The sequence below is a fragment of the Ceratotherium simum genome, chromosome 20 (assembly GCF_057802395.1).
Source record: "Ceratotherium simum simum isolate JZ-2026a chromosome 20, ASM5780239v1, whole genome shotgun sequence".
In the NCBI taxonomy this organism is placed as follows: domain Eukaryota; kingdom Metazoa; phylum Chordata; class Mammalia; order Perissodactyla; family Rhinocerotidae; genus Ceratotherium; species Ceratotherium simum.
The window spans coordinates 36,331,589-36,347,689 of NC_141919.1; the positions used below are offsets into that span (position 1 = coordinate 36,331,589).

The window sequence follows — 16,101 nt, forward strand, 5'->3', positions numbered from 1 at the left end:
ATTACTCAGTTACGACTTTACCTAGAATTCCATGTTGAAAATGAAACTACTTAAGATACATGAACAAAAAGAATGCACAAAATCTAATTTATGTCTTCAGTTAAATGATGTCAAAACTACCAGCTGAAACATGAAAACTTCAGTTAACCAACCAGCAATGCACCTGTGCTACTTAACATTTCGCTTTTTAGAAATACTCAGATGAGTTTTGTGAAATTCTTTTTACTTTTTATTCACACAAACATAGCCAAAGGAGCAGAATTTTGTATTAAGAGGAGCTGATTTCTCCCAAATATTATTAACTTCTTCCCCCAACTTCTTAGTTCTACATCTACATACTGAGACTCCCACTAATCTTGCGGGATTTCCTGGTGTATCACCCTATAGCACTGAAATTTTCACCTGTCTGCAGAAGAGAAATGAGAGCGCAAAGTGATCTAAAGAAACCACTGAATTCAGCTTGCTGCCCAAAGATCACTTTGGAGCAAGAAACATTAGCGGCTATCCCAGCCTGGCGCTTATATCTAATTTGAAACATCTCCTGGTTCCTGACCAACAAAGAAAATTTCAATAAAGTACTTTTACTGGTTTAACAACAGTGAGCTCCTGGGACTGTCAAAGTGCTAAGCCTTTTCCGAGGAGAGAAGAAATCAGCAGCTCAAATATAATTAACCTTCCATTCTCAATGCAAACTGCCATGCACAGGAGCTCTGCAGTCTATTAGTGAAGTTATAATGGCCAAAAGGCAGAAGCAAAATTGGTCAAAAAGTTGGCTGCTGCTGTCATATTTTTGGAATTATGATTAATGGCACTAATAATGTGGATGATTACTGATATGTGTATCTCCAGCAGTTTATCATATTGCTCTGGCTGCCTACGTCCACAATAAACAGGATGCTATCATTTACCTCTTTATTGAAGGCAATCCTTCTCTTGAAGGAGCATATTCTAATTACTTCGTAATGTTTTATGTCTTAAACATTTTGCAGCTCTGGACCTTGCCAACTGCTTCGTGTCTACCATTGATTAATTACTGAATGTTTAATCAAAATTTAGAACCTAATGTAGTCATTTATGAGTACACTGCAGTGCCAAAGTAGTTAGGCTTTGCTCCCAAGTTTGGAGAGTGTTGGGTTCAAAATCAAATCCCAGCCATGCATGAGGATCCAAGAATTTCACCTTGGGTGCTCTGAGGTTGCCAATTCCACCTCTGCTGATGAATGGGAGGTAATCTAACTACAGGGTGAACAGCCATCTTTACCTACCCTCTCCCCACTGGACTTCCCTCTCCTCATTCCCCAATTCCCTAATCCACGGAGCACCACCACTGGCTGCTTCTGAATAGAATAAGGTCCTCGTGAATATGTAGTTTTGAAGTGGTTAAACAAGTGAAAAATAATTTGCTGGGACAAATACATAAGTTTTTTTTTAATGTGGATTTTTTATGGTACTGTCATACAACCATTCACCGTTGAAGTTAAGTGTTTTTTTAATACCATTACTGAACTGCTGAAATGGATGCTAATATAGCTTGGAGTGCTAATGTCAAGTCCTGGTAATAAAAAAGACAGACTGCTGAATGAAATAATTTCAAGTAAAAAATAGAACAAAAGTGCTCTCTCTCTTGCTCTCCACTTTTATTGAATTGGGACTGACTGAGCCAATTGCTTTAGAAGTCTGTAAAACACAATTACTAGTGAGTGGACTGACCCACCAGTGCCCCCTCAGTGACAGAGCCGACTAAAAAGGCAGTGGAGTTAGCGCAGCTCCCCCCAGCTGGCCATCAGACCGAAGAGGCTTCATTCTGAAGGCCTGTTGTTCTCATTGCCCAAATCTGTCTCCTTTTACTTGTTATTTCCCATCAATGTGATAAAGTAACTTCATACATCACTTCCCAAGATGAAGATGCCTATTCTGGCAATTAAAGATGATCTGTCTTTTGATATTCTTATTTATGTTAGTGTTACGTATAAACACACATATACATTATGTTGATGCATTTAGATTAGAACGTTAGCATAATTTTTGAATAGCTGGTAATAATTCAGATTGATACATGCAATGGCAAAATCGAAGCATCACTTACGTTCAGTTAGGAACACTTGGCTTTTTTTTTCCTAAGGTAAAGTCAAAATAATTAGAGCAAGCAAGAAAAAGAATTAAACTAGAAGTGGATAACATTTTTCCCCCTAGTTAATAAAAGAAGTAATAAACTCCATAAACTACTAGAGTTAAGATCACTAACATTTCAGGCATAACAGCTTTTTCCTAGGAATTTACAACTCCTGTTTTAATTCAAGCAGCTTGCAATAGGACATAAAATCTAGGTATTTCTTTTAAAAGTGTAGTTTCATGTTAAATAACTGAAAAAAATTGTCCTTTCCTAAAAAGTATTCTTTCTTCCTCTTTCTCAGCCTGCTTCTCTCTCACACACGGGCACGAACCCCCCTCACACACACACATCTTGGCACTCAAGAATCAAAGTTACTAAATCCCTTTTTTATGACATTGTAATTTTTTGGCAAGTGTAAACTCCTTTCATATTCTGCCACATTCATTTATTTGAAGCTTGTGGGAGTCTTAGGGCTAAAACATTAAATTATTTGAGAAGGCTTTTAAAAAAAGAAACACTTTCTAGCCCAACCTTCACTATGAAATTTCAACAGAGAAAGAAAAGTCTCCCTTTTTAGCGAAACAACAAATGATCACTTACAGCAAGGAGAACTGGTAGAAGCCTTCCACCTAAGAGAGAACCAATCTTACCAGCACTGATACAAGCAAGTGTTAATATGTGTCCAGTCCTACAACCTGCTTCCAGTGGGGAATAACCCATGGTTTTTACAAAGAAAAGATTATCTTCAAAAATGAATACCTCAAATGAATAAGTATGTATGAGGAAGACTCACACCAATAAAGTCTATTGGAAGGTCCGACAGATGGTGACGGACGCAAAGGAGGGGGAAATCAGCAAGACAACCCTTTCAAAGTGGTACCATCATGAAAAATAATGCCTGTGCACTCAGTGTGTGCATTCTGCTCTAAATGCCATTTTTGCCTGAATTTTCAAGATAATGCTGGCAAGAGCAGGAGCTTGTTCCTTTCGAGGGAAAGTAAGAATAAGGGGTATATACAAGCATTACATTTGTGCAATGGAAGATATAGCCACAAGACATTTAATGTGACTCCCATCAATAGAAATTTATAAAAATCTCTGCATCACGAAAAGAAAGTCATTTGCCCGCCATGAAGCTTTGTTGTCTGTTTGGTAGGCAGGTTGGTGGAAGTGATGGGGTAGTTCTTGGAGTGGAGGGGCGAAAGGTCAGCAGAGGCTTAAATGAGCTTGTCTTACCTCCAGCTGGGCCAGCAGGTGGTCATTAGGAAGATCGGAGGCTCACTTTAGGCTTGACAAAGTCTCTCCCCATGATACAAGGAGACTGTTTTGCTCATTGCTCTTCTCCCGGTTTATAGAAAGAACCCCAGGGACTGGAATGACACCGAAGTTTATCTTACTACCAAAGTTTTGCTTGAGGAGGGCGCAACTAGCAATGACTCGGAAGGGAGATTTATTTTGTTTGTTTGCCTTTGATGGAAAGTAATGGAGGTAAGTACAAAAGACCTATTGATCTGCTGGCTCTATTGTGAAACCAAATAGAGCAGCAGGGGGTGGAAAAATCTCTTCCTTAACGTTTAAAAGTCAGAGGACCTGCACAACTTCACGTTATAAAAGCCTTTTGGAAAAGGCGAGTTGCAGTTTGATGGGCAAAAACATAGGAAATGAAACGGCTGATGCCTTAAAATGTTCTCTTCTTGTACTTGGAGAGGATTAACACACTGTATTTGACAGCTAATTATATTAGGGCAAATATACTAATAGTTATCTTGAATCGGTGCTAAGTGGCTCATTTCGTGGAGGCATTGCCTAGTGAAATCAAGTGTATTTACTGAAAATCTCTCTTTAGAAAAGTTCTCTATTAGTTTCCAAACATAGAGAATGATGGAAAAAATGGATGTTGCTGTTGAGAAGGTGATAACAGGAGGCAGGTAGCATGTTTTCACATCCTCACCTCTGTTGTTAATGTATGCAGTGGCTCGGCGGAGGTAGCTCATGTTAATTTATTCCTGCACACCTGTACAGGGCTGGAAGTCAGGTAATCAGACAAGCAAAAATTATACATCTCTGCTTTTTAGCTACAGCTACCCAGAGGCCTATATAGGAACAAATTTAGTTCTGGAGACATCAGCAGGTTTTAATAAACCAAATACAGATGTCTTACTCCATACAAATCAAGAAGTTTACATGTTTAAATCTGGACTGATTTAACTAGCAATCAAAGAGAAGGTTCGCACTTGGCACCAATGGTTGCCTCATATTTATTTATAAATCACCCTAAGCAAATATTATTTTGTTTTTAAATTTATTCATGGGGCTGAATCACCTTTCGTATACCTTGAGGATCAAACATATATGCTTACCATTCTGATAAAATTTAAAATAAACTGGCAAATAGTGGCTACTACTCTCGGAGGAAGAGAGGAACAAAGATGACGAAACTCATGTAAGATGAAAAACAAAGCGACAAATTTTTCTTTCTGTGCTGATCATCTCGTTTCCGTGTACAGTCTTCATTTTATAGCTGAGGGAGTTTTAAAATTGCCAATCACTAAAACGGATATACATAGATTTTAACATATTAGCAAATGATAAGGAATTTCAGGGAAGAGGAGAGAAGGATATTTATTTGGGTTTTTCCCTGAATAAAAACCAAATGTAATTCATAAATGGGTTTCTTTTATATATAGGGATCCATAGCCACTCAGCCCTCCTGGGCATCAAAATTCAAGACAGAGGATGAGAAATGACCAAAGGCAAACTAGGCCCAGCTAACGTTAACTATGATACTGTTTTCAAGAAAAGTTCCTTTATGAAGACTTGTAGGTTCTAGGTCAGTCAGCCAGAATTTCTTCTTCCCAGGGAGTATTTCATATCTATACTTCAAAACCGAGGTTCAGCTTCCCATTCCTTGACAGAACAGTATCTTAGTAGCAGAAAAACCAAAGGATAAATAAGAAGGAAAGTAGGTGTCTAGAGACTTTCAGCTAACACTATATACAACGTTACCAGTATACACTTAAACACTTTAGCAATCACCTTCTACTATCAGAGTTCTTTACAGAGAAAATAATTTACATTTCACTTCTGAAATTCAGAATAAAAATTATTCTAACAGCCACCTAGTGACCAGATGAATTGGACTCTGTGTACATTATTTTTCTCTTTGTCAGTACTGTGGAACGGTCCTCTCTGCTTTTGAATTTATTAAACTCACACGCATTCACAACTGTATAGAAAAGGACACCTTCAACACTGTGCTCAGAATCCTCAGCCCTCACAAACCTTGCCTGTGCCCCACTCTCTCTCTTCTCCCTTTTTATGATTTTAGACAAAGAAAATTCTTGCTTTTCAAAAAGCCTTCAACTTGATCTTATAAAATCTAGAAAGACCATAAGCAAGGACCTGGAAATCATTGTTAACTAAATACCAGATCTAAAACACGGTATTTAACATCTTTCTACTTCCATCTTACTACCATGCCTATCTGGAAACCCAAAATGCAACTCCTTCATGTGTAACCACCTTGGAAGAAGCCCAAGAAGACCTGTGTATCACTCCTGTAAGGTGTTCTAAGCCCGAAGACAAGAAGGCTGCTTTTATCAACAGAAGGAAAAGGGTTATTCTGTTAGCTTTATCGCAGGCCTCCTAGTAATAACCCTGTAGCCTTGCACACTTCAGCCCCCACTCAAAATCCCCTCTAATGCTTTATTTGCACAAGGAAGACAGTGTGGAGTCAAGGATGGATGAATTGAGACTCTGGGGAGAGGAAAGAAATGGGCCTGAGGACAGCAGGATTAAAGGCAAAGGAAGGTTTCTGTTTGGGAAGGTCTGTTGGCTCAGAGAAAGGTAAGAAAATTTGTCTGAGCTTCTCAGTGAATTGAAGAGGAAAAAAGCCGGGACACAAAACTCCTGGGGTTCTCGTGACTAATACAGTAAAAGTGAAGAGAAAGAGGAAGGTAGGTCGAAGGGGTAGGTCAGAGATGTGATCCAAGAGGCTTTGTGAATAAGAAGATTAAATTACAGGTGGATATTAGTTGATGAAATGATAATAAAAGGCTGAAACAGGAGTACAATTATGTTTGACTCTACTCTGCTGAGATGCAGGAAGAGGCTGGTACCCCAATGGCATCACTCTTTCTGGTTATTTGGTGGTGGCTAAACTCAATTAATTCAAGTCATAGACTCAACAAGGATGAACACTTCTCTTATTAAGAAAAAAATGTCGAAATTAAAGTATCAGAGTTTTAAGTTTGTAATCTGGGATCAAAAGATTTGAGTTTTCAGGGGGCCGGCCTGGTGGCACAGCGGTTAAGTGCGCATGCTCCGCTTTGGCAGTCTGGGGTTTGCAGGTTCGATCCCAGGCACGCACCGACGCACCGCTAGTCAAGCCATGCTGTCGGGGCATCCCAAGTAAAGTGGAGGAAGACGGGCACAGCTGTTAGCCCAGAGCCAAGATTCCTCAGCAAAAAGAGGAGGATTGGCAACAGATGTTGGCTCAGGGCTGATCTTCCTCCCACACACAAAAAACATTTGAGTTTTCTTGAAAAGAAAAATTTCAAGTGAGAATCAAAAAACTTTCTTTGTACAGTATTTTTTCAATTTGCTTTTTTCTTCATTTATCATGTATGACAAAACTCCAGAATTAGAAAGATTAGGTGTGATGTGATATTTCACCCAAATGAAACATATCACCTGTCTTCTGAGGTTTGCAGTCTCCTGAACACACATGGGAGAATATCTCTACTATTCTTCCCACCTAGAACATCCTAGACACTGGTCTGAATTTCTATAGGGCTGGTCACCTGCCAAGCTCTTAATCCTCAGAGTAAAAATGGAGATTGAAATATTCTCTTTCTATCAATAAATGGTTTTCCTCAGACAAACCACTCTCTCAACAGTACCTCCTTATGCATTAGGTCATAAAAACACAAGCGCTTGTGTTTTCTAGTGGTTTGACATAAATGAGAGCACCAAGGTTGGGGTATTGTAGCCTTTTGTTCCCAAAGCCATTTATTCCAGTGTTATGACTTGCAATATTTTCAGCAAACCAACTAAAACTGTGATAAGGAATTCATGCAAATAAGCTTAAATTTTGGCTTGTCTTCAAACACTCCATTTCCATAAATATTTTATGCAGGTTTTCATGAGTCTTTTATTTTTGTTAAAAAAAAAAAATCCAACGTATTAACCTCATTATCACAAGTGGGCTATTTCAAATTTAAAAGAATGAATATTACTCACAAACTTGGGGGGAGTTGGGTCCAGTATTATATTTTATTATTCAAAGTATAGCTTCTGGTCTGCTGTATTCTGAGAATGTCAATGATAACTCAGAACTGAAAATAACTTGGTGACCATAAACCATTTTTACAGAACAAGGTAAGTGGGAGTGGGGCAGAGGGGGTGGTGAATGCTTTGAGTTGTATAAAGCCACTTATTTTCTTAGAAATTTTGCTTTTCATGGATTGAGCCCCTTGTATTTCAGTACAAAGGAAAATTTTTTTTTACTTTTATTTTTAAAAAGATTGATCTTTTAAATATGAGGACAAAACAGAGTATTCTAGAGGCAGGTCATTACTTTTCAGTGGTACTTTTATTATATGTTACTTTGTCAAAGAACGCTACCCAATTGATAGGCACTAGAATTTGGATGGTGGCTATTTGGAAACTTCCTAGCTAATTTCGTTTCTTCTACATACATTGATTTTTACCATGTAATAAAATTTTGTCGAAAAATATTTTTAAAAGACAATGTACAACCAAAAAAACCACATCTGATACAATAGGAAGAACTAACTGGTGTGCGACTCCAGTCAGGCTGGTGTCTTATGTAAATGATCTGCTCACAAGCTTATCTCCAGAAGTGTCAGATAACTGGGTTACCCCACCACTGATCACCTTGACACATTCTTTTTCTATTACATTCTCTTTAAGGTCGAAAAAGAACATTGTAGGTTTAGGACCAGCTGCTTCTGTTTAAGCCCAACTGTTTCAGGGCTGCAGCTACATAGCTAAGGTGTGATGTCATCTGAAGGCTGGACGTAATATATTCTAACTGATCCCAAAAGTAGATGCATGCCTCCCCTTCCGTGCATAATTCCCATGACAGTCTATATTTTAGAGATGTACTCAAAGTCATTGTGAAGTTACAAAAGAAATCCACACCACCAAACATTTCCCCATATTAACAATTACTTTGGTCCATTTTCTTCTTATTTTTTCATGACTCTTACAGAATTCAAGGACATACTAAATACTCATGTAAGAAGGATAACATTTCTGGTTATACCTACGGAGATGCAGGCTGTCTCGATGTCCTGGACCTATGGTTCTTTCCATCCGTAAATTTCTGTTTCTATATTGGATAAATATGTGTGTATGAAGATAATATATTGATTTAATTAAAAAGCCACAAGGCAAAGCAGAAATATATATAACAGAAGCTGCGGCTTCTAAGTGAAGGTTCACGGGGAAGCAGGGAACTGTGTACATAGTTAACTTATTCACACCTAGATGCATGGAAAAACAGACAGACACATACACAGAGCACAGAGAACAATGGCGTGCATTACTGGGTAAGATGGCACATGATCTGCATGCTTCATCATAACAAGCACCAACTGCAACAATCCTTCATGAGCATGGCAGCTTGGTTATCATGTGGTCACTGTGGACAATCTTTACAGTGCATCAAAAACATTTAAGTTGGATTTTTTAAATGTTAAGGCCAACATGACCGGCACCCTCCACCCCCAGCAGGAGCAGCCAATGGAGATTTACTGACCTGTCTCTGCTTCGGCGAGAGGGGAAGGCAGCGTTGCAACCAGCCACCGTGCAGACGTGCATCTCTTTTAAGTGAACGTTCCTGTAGTGAAGCTTCACGCTGTAGGAGCTTTTGAAACTCTTCTTGCACACATAACAGATTTTGGGGTCTGGGCTAGAACACAGGTCACCTTCTGGGGAGAACTTTTGAGGGCTGCCATAATTCAGAGACGATGCGAAACTTTCATGCAGGGCTGCCATGCTGGCCCCCCCACCATTGTACAGTCCGTACTGGCTCATGTAAAACATGTCGTAAGTGGGATCTGCAAATTCTTCCTTCACCTTGATGACGTCTTGGTGAGAGGGCTCACTGTGGTTCTCATCAGGCCTCTCACTGTTCATCAGGACTTTCTCACTCACTTCACTGTGAAGGTGCTCATCCCCTTCCATGGATTCCTCGCCTAGTTTGGGCTCCGAAGACTCAGACTCGTTCTCATAGTCCCGTTCAGGTTCTTGGTCCTCAGACGTCATGCTGTCGGCCCTTCTTATTTCAGTCCTTGAAATGCACCGGGTCCTGCTATGCTTAGAAAAGTCCTTCACAGACATGCCTGGACTCATTTCCTCCTGGGAGTGGCAATGATTGTCATGGCTCATGTCGTTGACCACAGCACCACCATCATTGGGGTCATCATCTTCATCGTCAAACTCATCAGCGGTATCAATAATTTCCTTCTCGATCTTCACAGGCATGCTGGACTTCCTGGGCTTCTTCTTAGGTGCCAGGTCAGCACTGGGCTCATGAGTGGCCATCATTACTACTGGCACTGCTGGCTCAGAGGGTGGTGGGGGGTGCTGCTCTATGGTACCACTGGTTGGAATGATGGGACTGGTTGGGAGGGAGGTTGGAGGACTCACCATTTCCCCTGGAGTGAGTAAACTTCTATAAAATGGAGGAACTGGTTGGACAGTCTTTAGTCCAGAAAACACCAGCTGGCTAGGGAGAGGATTCTGTAAGACAGGGTCTAGTGGGGGAGTGGTAAAACCCATTGGGGGCCGGCCAGGGCTTGTGAGTGTGAGATTTGATTTTGTACTTGCTATGACGGGGGTGGCAGCTCCTGATGTGGCCCGAATTAAATCTTTGTCTCGGTTATTCCTTAGCATAGGCATGTGAAGGCGAGGGTTAGGGTTTGCACTGTGGCGATTACGGCTTCGGAGGGAACTAAAGACCATGTTGCAACCTTCAATGGTGCATCGATGTTTGATCTTCAAGTGAACAGCATTATAATGAATTTTGAGAGTACCTTTGTCATAGAATGTCTTCCCACATGCGTTACAGAACACTCTTCCTTTCCTGGAGGCTGACCCCATCCTTCTCATCCGATGAATCCGGAACGAGCTTTTTGGGTGTTCAGTTTTGGTCAGATCACTGACTGGGGCAGAATTCTGAATGGGGGACACACAGGCTGGCTCGGTTTTGGGCTCCACATTAGTAATGCTGGTCAGGGCATTTCTATTGGGTGTCTGATCGTTCTTATAAGGTGTGGGAGAGACTTCCGATTCACTGCTCTCATTATATTCATTCTGGGTAGAGAGGCTTGGTTCCCGCAGCCTCAGTCCTGGTTGCTCTAATAGTAGCCCGTTTGGAGGCAATCCGAGCAGTGGGGCTGAGACTGGATTTATGTACTGGAATGGAAGCAGAAACGCAAGGCTGTTGGGGATGTTTTCGAAGTGATGAATGCTGGAAGGGTTGCTGTTCTCGAGGTGAGCAAGGAGGCTGGGACTCCTGGTGCGATTATTGCTCTCGATGAAAGTCCTGATGTCTGAGTCTGTCTTTGAAGATGGTACAGCTACGGCCTGCCCTTCTTTCTCCTGAATCGCCATCAGCTCCACAATGGATTTGGTTTCTCCAAACCGCAGAAACTGCTGAAGGGTGATGATTTCCTCTTCTCGAGACATGATGGCCCAGCGGTCCAGCACCTTGCCGGCAGCATCCTAGAGGCCACATCAGAGAAACAACAAAGACAAACACAAAAACTTATTGATTGTGCATAATTATTCAACGCAACTGAAGGTGCTCTGTCTGCTCATAAGACACTGAGAGCGAGAGCCGAAAACAACATGCGAGCACTGTTAATAAAAGTCGACCCACAAAGCAAACTTTTCTGCCATGCAAACGTAGTCATTAGAGTCACAGTTAGAGAAACAGACTGAGTTTAATAATGTCAATGCAAACAAAATGTAGACCACTGGGGCTCTGTGATCTAAAATGCCTTCAGTACTGCTATTTTAACAACAATGGTCTATAGAATACACAACTATTTAGCATATATTAGTATAAGATGTGAACTCTTGCTGTGCAACCCAGTATAAATGCAAAAAGTGGTACCTTAATCCATATTAAACAGTGATACCATCGAAGGAATTAAGTACATTTTGTGAAATTTACTTCTTTAACACAGGCAGACATGACACTGGATTCAATGATGAAAATCCCTTTAAATAGAAGCTATTCTGTGAATCTCTGAATCAAAAAGATGAAAAAAGTAGCATTGCTCCCTATGCCCCCATTACTAAGCCATATATTTTTTCTTTTTTTAATAGCTATATTTTAGTGTCATTTAAGAGTAGGCAATTTCACAAGGTAGAGTAACGAAAAACAGTAATTGTACTTTTCCGGGAAATGGATTGTAATCCTATGATTCCAAGTTTGAGTTAGACTTACAAGTATTTGAGTTTTTATGATCTTGTTATAAATGACAGTTATAGATATTTAGAAAGTAAACATGTGGTGGATTTAGATAGAATAAATGTGTAAAAAGGTTGTCTCTTAACATCCTCCTCTGATAGCAAGGGGAATCCACAGAGAATACACATCAGTAATCACCAGACTATGTGTTGTTAAATATACATTAAAAAGCATTTCACACTTTCATTTTTGCTAGTAACCATGAGATTTGCCTGGAGGTAGGACTTAAAAATCCTGCAATGTAATGTCAGGCAATCCATTTCAGCATAGATTGAGAGAAATCTATTCAAACACTTAAATAATGACTCCATCATTGTCAAGGCCACAGCTTCTTCCCACCAGCACAGGACACTCTGTACCCTCTGTGAATGACACTGGCCCCAACCCTGACTATCAATTTAAGAAAGTATAAAATCTTCTGCAACAACAAAATAAGGTACTTATTAATTACAAAGAGAAAAATCGTAACTTTATAATGGAGAAACCTAGCAGACACCACCTTAACCAAGTGATCCAAGTTAACATCACCGGTGACAAGAATCATCATGTACCTCCTGATACATACACCGAGAAGGGCACATCCTCCTCTGTGTGGCATTTTTGCCAAAAACTTATAACCTCAATCTAATCATGAAAAAACATCAGATAAACCAAAATTGAATGGCGTTCTACAAAATAGCGGCTAGTACTCTTCAAAATGTAAAGGTCAGTAAAGATTACAACAACAACAAAAAAGGCCAAAGAACAGTCACAGATTGGAGGAGACTAAGAAGACAGGACAAATGAATGTAATGTGAGATTCTAGAGATCCTAGACCAGAAAAAGGACATTAGTGCGAAAACTGGCAAAATCTGAATGAAGTCTCTAGGTTAGTGAATAGTGGGTATCAATCTTAATTTCTTGGTTTCAACAATTGTACTATGCTTATGTACAATGTTTTATTAGGGGAAGCAGAATAAAGGGAACTATACTATTTTTGCAATGGAAAATTCTCTCCTGTAGACAGTTCTACTCAGCCTTGTGATATAAAATTCTCTCTGGACCACAACCGTACAGTCTGAATCATGACAACTAGTTTGATTATTAAGGAAATACTTGCCATTTATTTAAATTACTTTTTTTAAAAAAAGAAGCTCTAATAGTTATATGTTAGTCCTTATAAGACTCACTCCTAGCATTTTATCATTTTACATAAACTCTATGTATGGGGGTGTCCATTCCTACATAAACTGTCACACAAATACCCCCGCCCTCCATCTTATAGATAAAAGTAGCCTTCAGATCAAATACTCTCATGCAGCTCTCTGCTCAGAACAGTCATATAATAATGCTGGTACATGGTGACTCTGGATGATCCTGGAGTCCCGCAATAGCTATTTTTAAAAAGTATCACTCATAGCAATTGGTCTCCCTTACATCCTTTTTTGGAATAGGGGAAGCAAGGGGGAGTGTCAGTGTTATATGTAAATAGAGAAATAAATTGTGATTTTGTATAGATTATCTCATTTGAACTTCATAATAGCTTCCAGAGCTCAGCAAATGTTTAACAGATGAGAAACCAGAGGTGAAGAAAGGTGAGATGGCTTATTAAGGTTGCCAATATGCTAACTTGGGCCCACGGACTTGAACCAAGAAATTCTGACTTCAACTTCATTGAGTGTAGTAAATGTCATCCATGATGCCATTTCCCAGATGGGCACATTGAGTCTGTGATAAAAGGAGTAGGACTTTTCCTGAACAAGGCTGGTCTCTAGAGCACTGTAATGTCTTCTTCTACGCCACTCTTCTTTTACCATCAAATCCACTCTCTTGATTGTTCTGTTATGGAATGCATCATTTCTCAGGCTGAAACCCAACCTGAGCAGTGTACACAGTCAATTCTTCCTCAGGTTCCTCCCAGGTACCCTGCACCTAAATCTGCATGTCACACAGCTGGTGGCCTCTGGTATTAAAATAGGCCTTAGAAACCATAGCAACTGATCAAACCCACCTGAGGCATCTCCTTTCCATCACCCTCCTGTCTTCCCTCTCCCCACAGTACACAGCAGTCCCATATGGTTTCTCTTTTCTCCTGGCCCGCCACAATGCCTGCTGCTATTTCTAAAACCACTGCCTCTCAGACTCTCTTTTAGTCCTGAGTAGCTGTTTCTGCCAAAATAGACACTGCTACGTTAAACTACTTACTTCTGGGGCAAGAGGTCCAGGTAAGCAAGATTTAGAACTTTGCTGGGAGCCTGAATCATCAAAGAGAAGCTTCATTTATAGAGGTAACAAAAGCAGCAATTTATACTCACATAGAAGGACAACATAACATCTTTGCAAACAAACGTGCCTGGGAACAGGACAAATATCAACATTACACACTCAAACTGGAGTCCCCCTGACAGGGCACCCTCTGAATCCAGGCAATATGAAGTGCCACAGCAGTTCTCTCCAAAGAAGCCATCATTCATATCTGATCAAGATTGTCTAATACCATCAGTTCATAAATAAAGAGACCGCAGTAAGAAACAAAGTTGACTTTCTTACGCAACATAATGAATTTGCAAGCTCAGTGCTAGGAAAGGCTATCAGTTTTAGCATATTCTTGGATAAACTAGTTGAAGGGAGTTAGAAACCATCCAAGGGAAAAAACGGAGGCCAGGTTCTTTTTTCCTGAAGAACTTTGTGACAGAAATAAGCATGGTCTGGTGCAGTGATTCTCAAACAGTGGCTTAAGATTCCTCTGCTAAGGCAAGCATTTCCATGAGTGGTCTGAATGCTATTCAGAAAGGACCAGTGTCAACCTGAGGGCTATTTTTTTTTAAACCAGACCACAAGTAATTGGGAGTCACCATTTTGAAACTTCCAGTACAACTTCACACTACTGCAACAACTAAGGGCATGACAATTTCTTTTTTAGCAATTTATTTTTATTTAAATTACGTATTGTCTTAAGACTAATTACGGGGGAAAACTGGTCCTCCTTGACAGATAGTTTGAGAAACACAGATCTAAGATCTAGGCCCCCTCGCCATGTCAAATAACTTTACCAGAGTGAATAAGAGCCATAAAAAGAATTAGGTATTATCAAAGAATAAACATTAATAAGACAAAAATGCAATCTGTTAGGCCAGTAGCAATATCCTGACTGCTGACCAACCCACTCTGGGACACAGGTCTTGTGCATAAATAATAAATTATATCAGAGCGTATAACTGGATATTTGTCCTTCCATTTGATTTTGTAGTTGGTGAGTGAGTTCCTTCAGGCCTTCCCATTTGTAACCAGAGTTCAGTGACCTATAACCCTTTATGTTGGGAATTATTATTTACAAAATGAGGCTAATAAGACATACCCTGTTAAGTAAAATGTAAGGTATTATTATAAGTATTGTTTTCTTTTGAAAATAACTGGTTATACCGTTAATGAAGAGATGAGTAACATCAAATAATCCAGACTTATAAACCAGTTTTACTGGGTTCAGAAAAAGTATAAAACACTTAAAATATTTACATTTAAGCATTTTAAGTGAAAAGATTTCCTTTTATTACTTCGCTGGAATTGGTGATTATCACTCGGTAGAAAGCTGGCACCCAGTTCTCTATGGCTTTGCAGAGGGATTTTTAAAAATCTTTTTCTGTAGTAGGATCAACTGTCATGGTTTCAATGGTTTTATCTGAGCCCTTTCTTCACATCAGAGCACCTTATATGACATGCAGTTTTAAAATCAAAGTAAAGTAAAGTTGATTGGTTTTTCTTATTTGGGGGAGAAGGATAGTAGTGAAGGAAAGAATATAAAGAGATGGAAGCAAGACCCGATGAGAGGCTTTGGGATAATTAGTCAGGTGACCTCAAGCCCAGAGAATCCTTAGTCCAAGAATGAATCCATCTGTGTTCACGGCCAGCCACTACCACGCCACAGGCCAGAGGACAGACAGTGCCTTTCTTTCTGTCCACGCACAGGAATGAGGGAGGAACACTGAACACAGCAGAGGTCTAGGGCCTATTTGCTCCAGCAGAATTTGAACCACAGGTTTCCCCCAGTATCTGAAAGTTTGCTTTACGCCACTTCACATTTACCAAAAAACCTACATGAGGACCTGTTTTTGCCAACCAAAAGAAACCTGAGGAAGACTTCTGCTTTTACAAAAAAAGGCAAAAAGCGAAAATAGTGTTCAGTGTTTGTTCTGCAGCGAGCCGTTATAGAGGCTAAACAGTCAAGCATACTGTTTATCTCAAGCTCTCCACATCAGCCACAGCCGACAACGAGGCAGGCAGACATAGAAGAAGGTGTAGACATTTGTGCCCTGCCTGCCCTAATGGAGTCAGATGACGATGAGATGACAACAGATGACCCTCCTCCTCTCTCTCCTACATCCCAGTCTCCTGTACCTCCCACCACCCCAATCTCCGAGGACACAGCCTGACACACCGTCATCACCACCACCACCTCTCAGCCTTCTGGTGTGCTCACTGGCTTCCCAATTCTGGTAAGTGA

The 16,101-nt window shown here is 40.1% G+C and overlaps 1 protein-coding gene across 18 annotated transcripts in view; it reads right to left on the reverse strand.

Moving 5' to 3' along the window:
• BNC2 (basonuclin zinc finger protein 2) overlaps positions 1–16,101 on the reverse strand; it is a 414,875-nt gene that overhangs the window by 9,998 nt on the left and 388,776 nt on the right. For 12 of the 18 annotated variants that reach the window (XM_087444633.1, XM_087444632.1, XM_087444626.1 and 9 more), the window contains 2 exons: positions 8,898–10,867; positions 8,403–8,468 (listed from right to left, as the gene is read on the reverse strand). In XM_087444633.1, coding sequence (XP_087300759.1) covers positions 8,403–8,468; positions 8,898–10,867 — 2,036 coding nt within the window. The remainder of the gene's footprint in view (positions 1–8,402; positions 8,469–8,897; positions 10,868–16,101) is intronic. The other 6 variants (XM_087444628.1, XM_087444627.1, XM_087444631.1 and 3 more) reach the window with 2 other exon arrangements.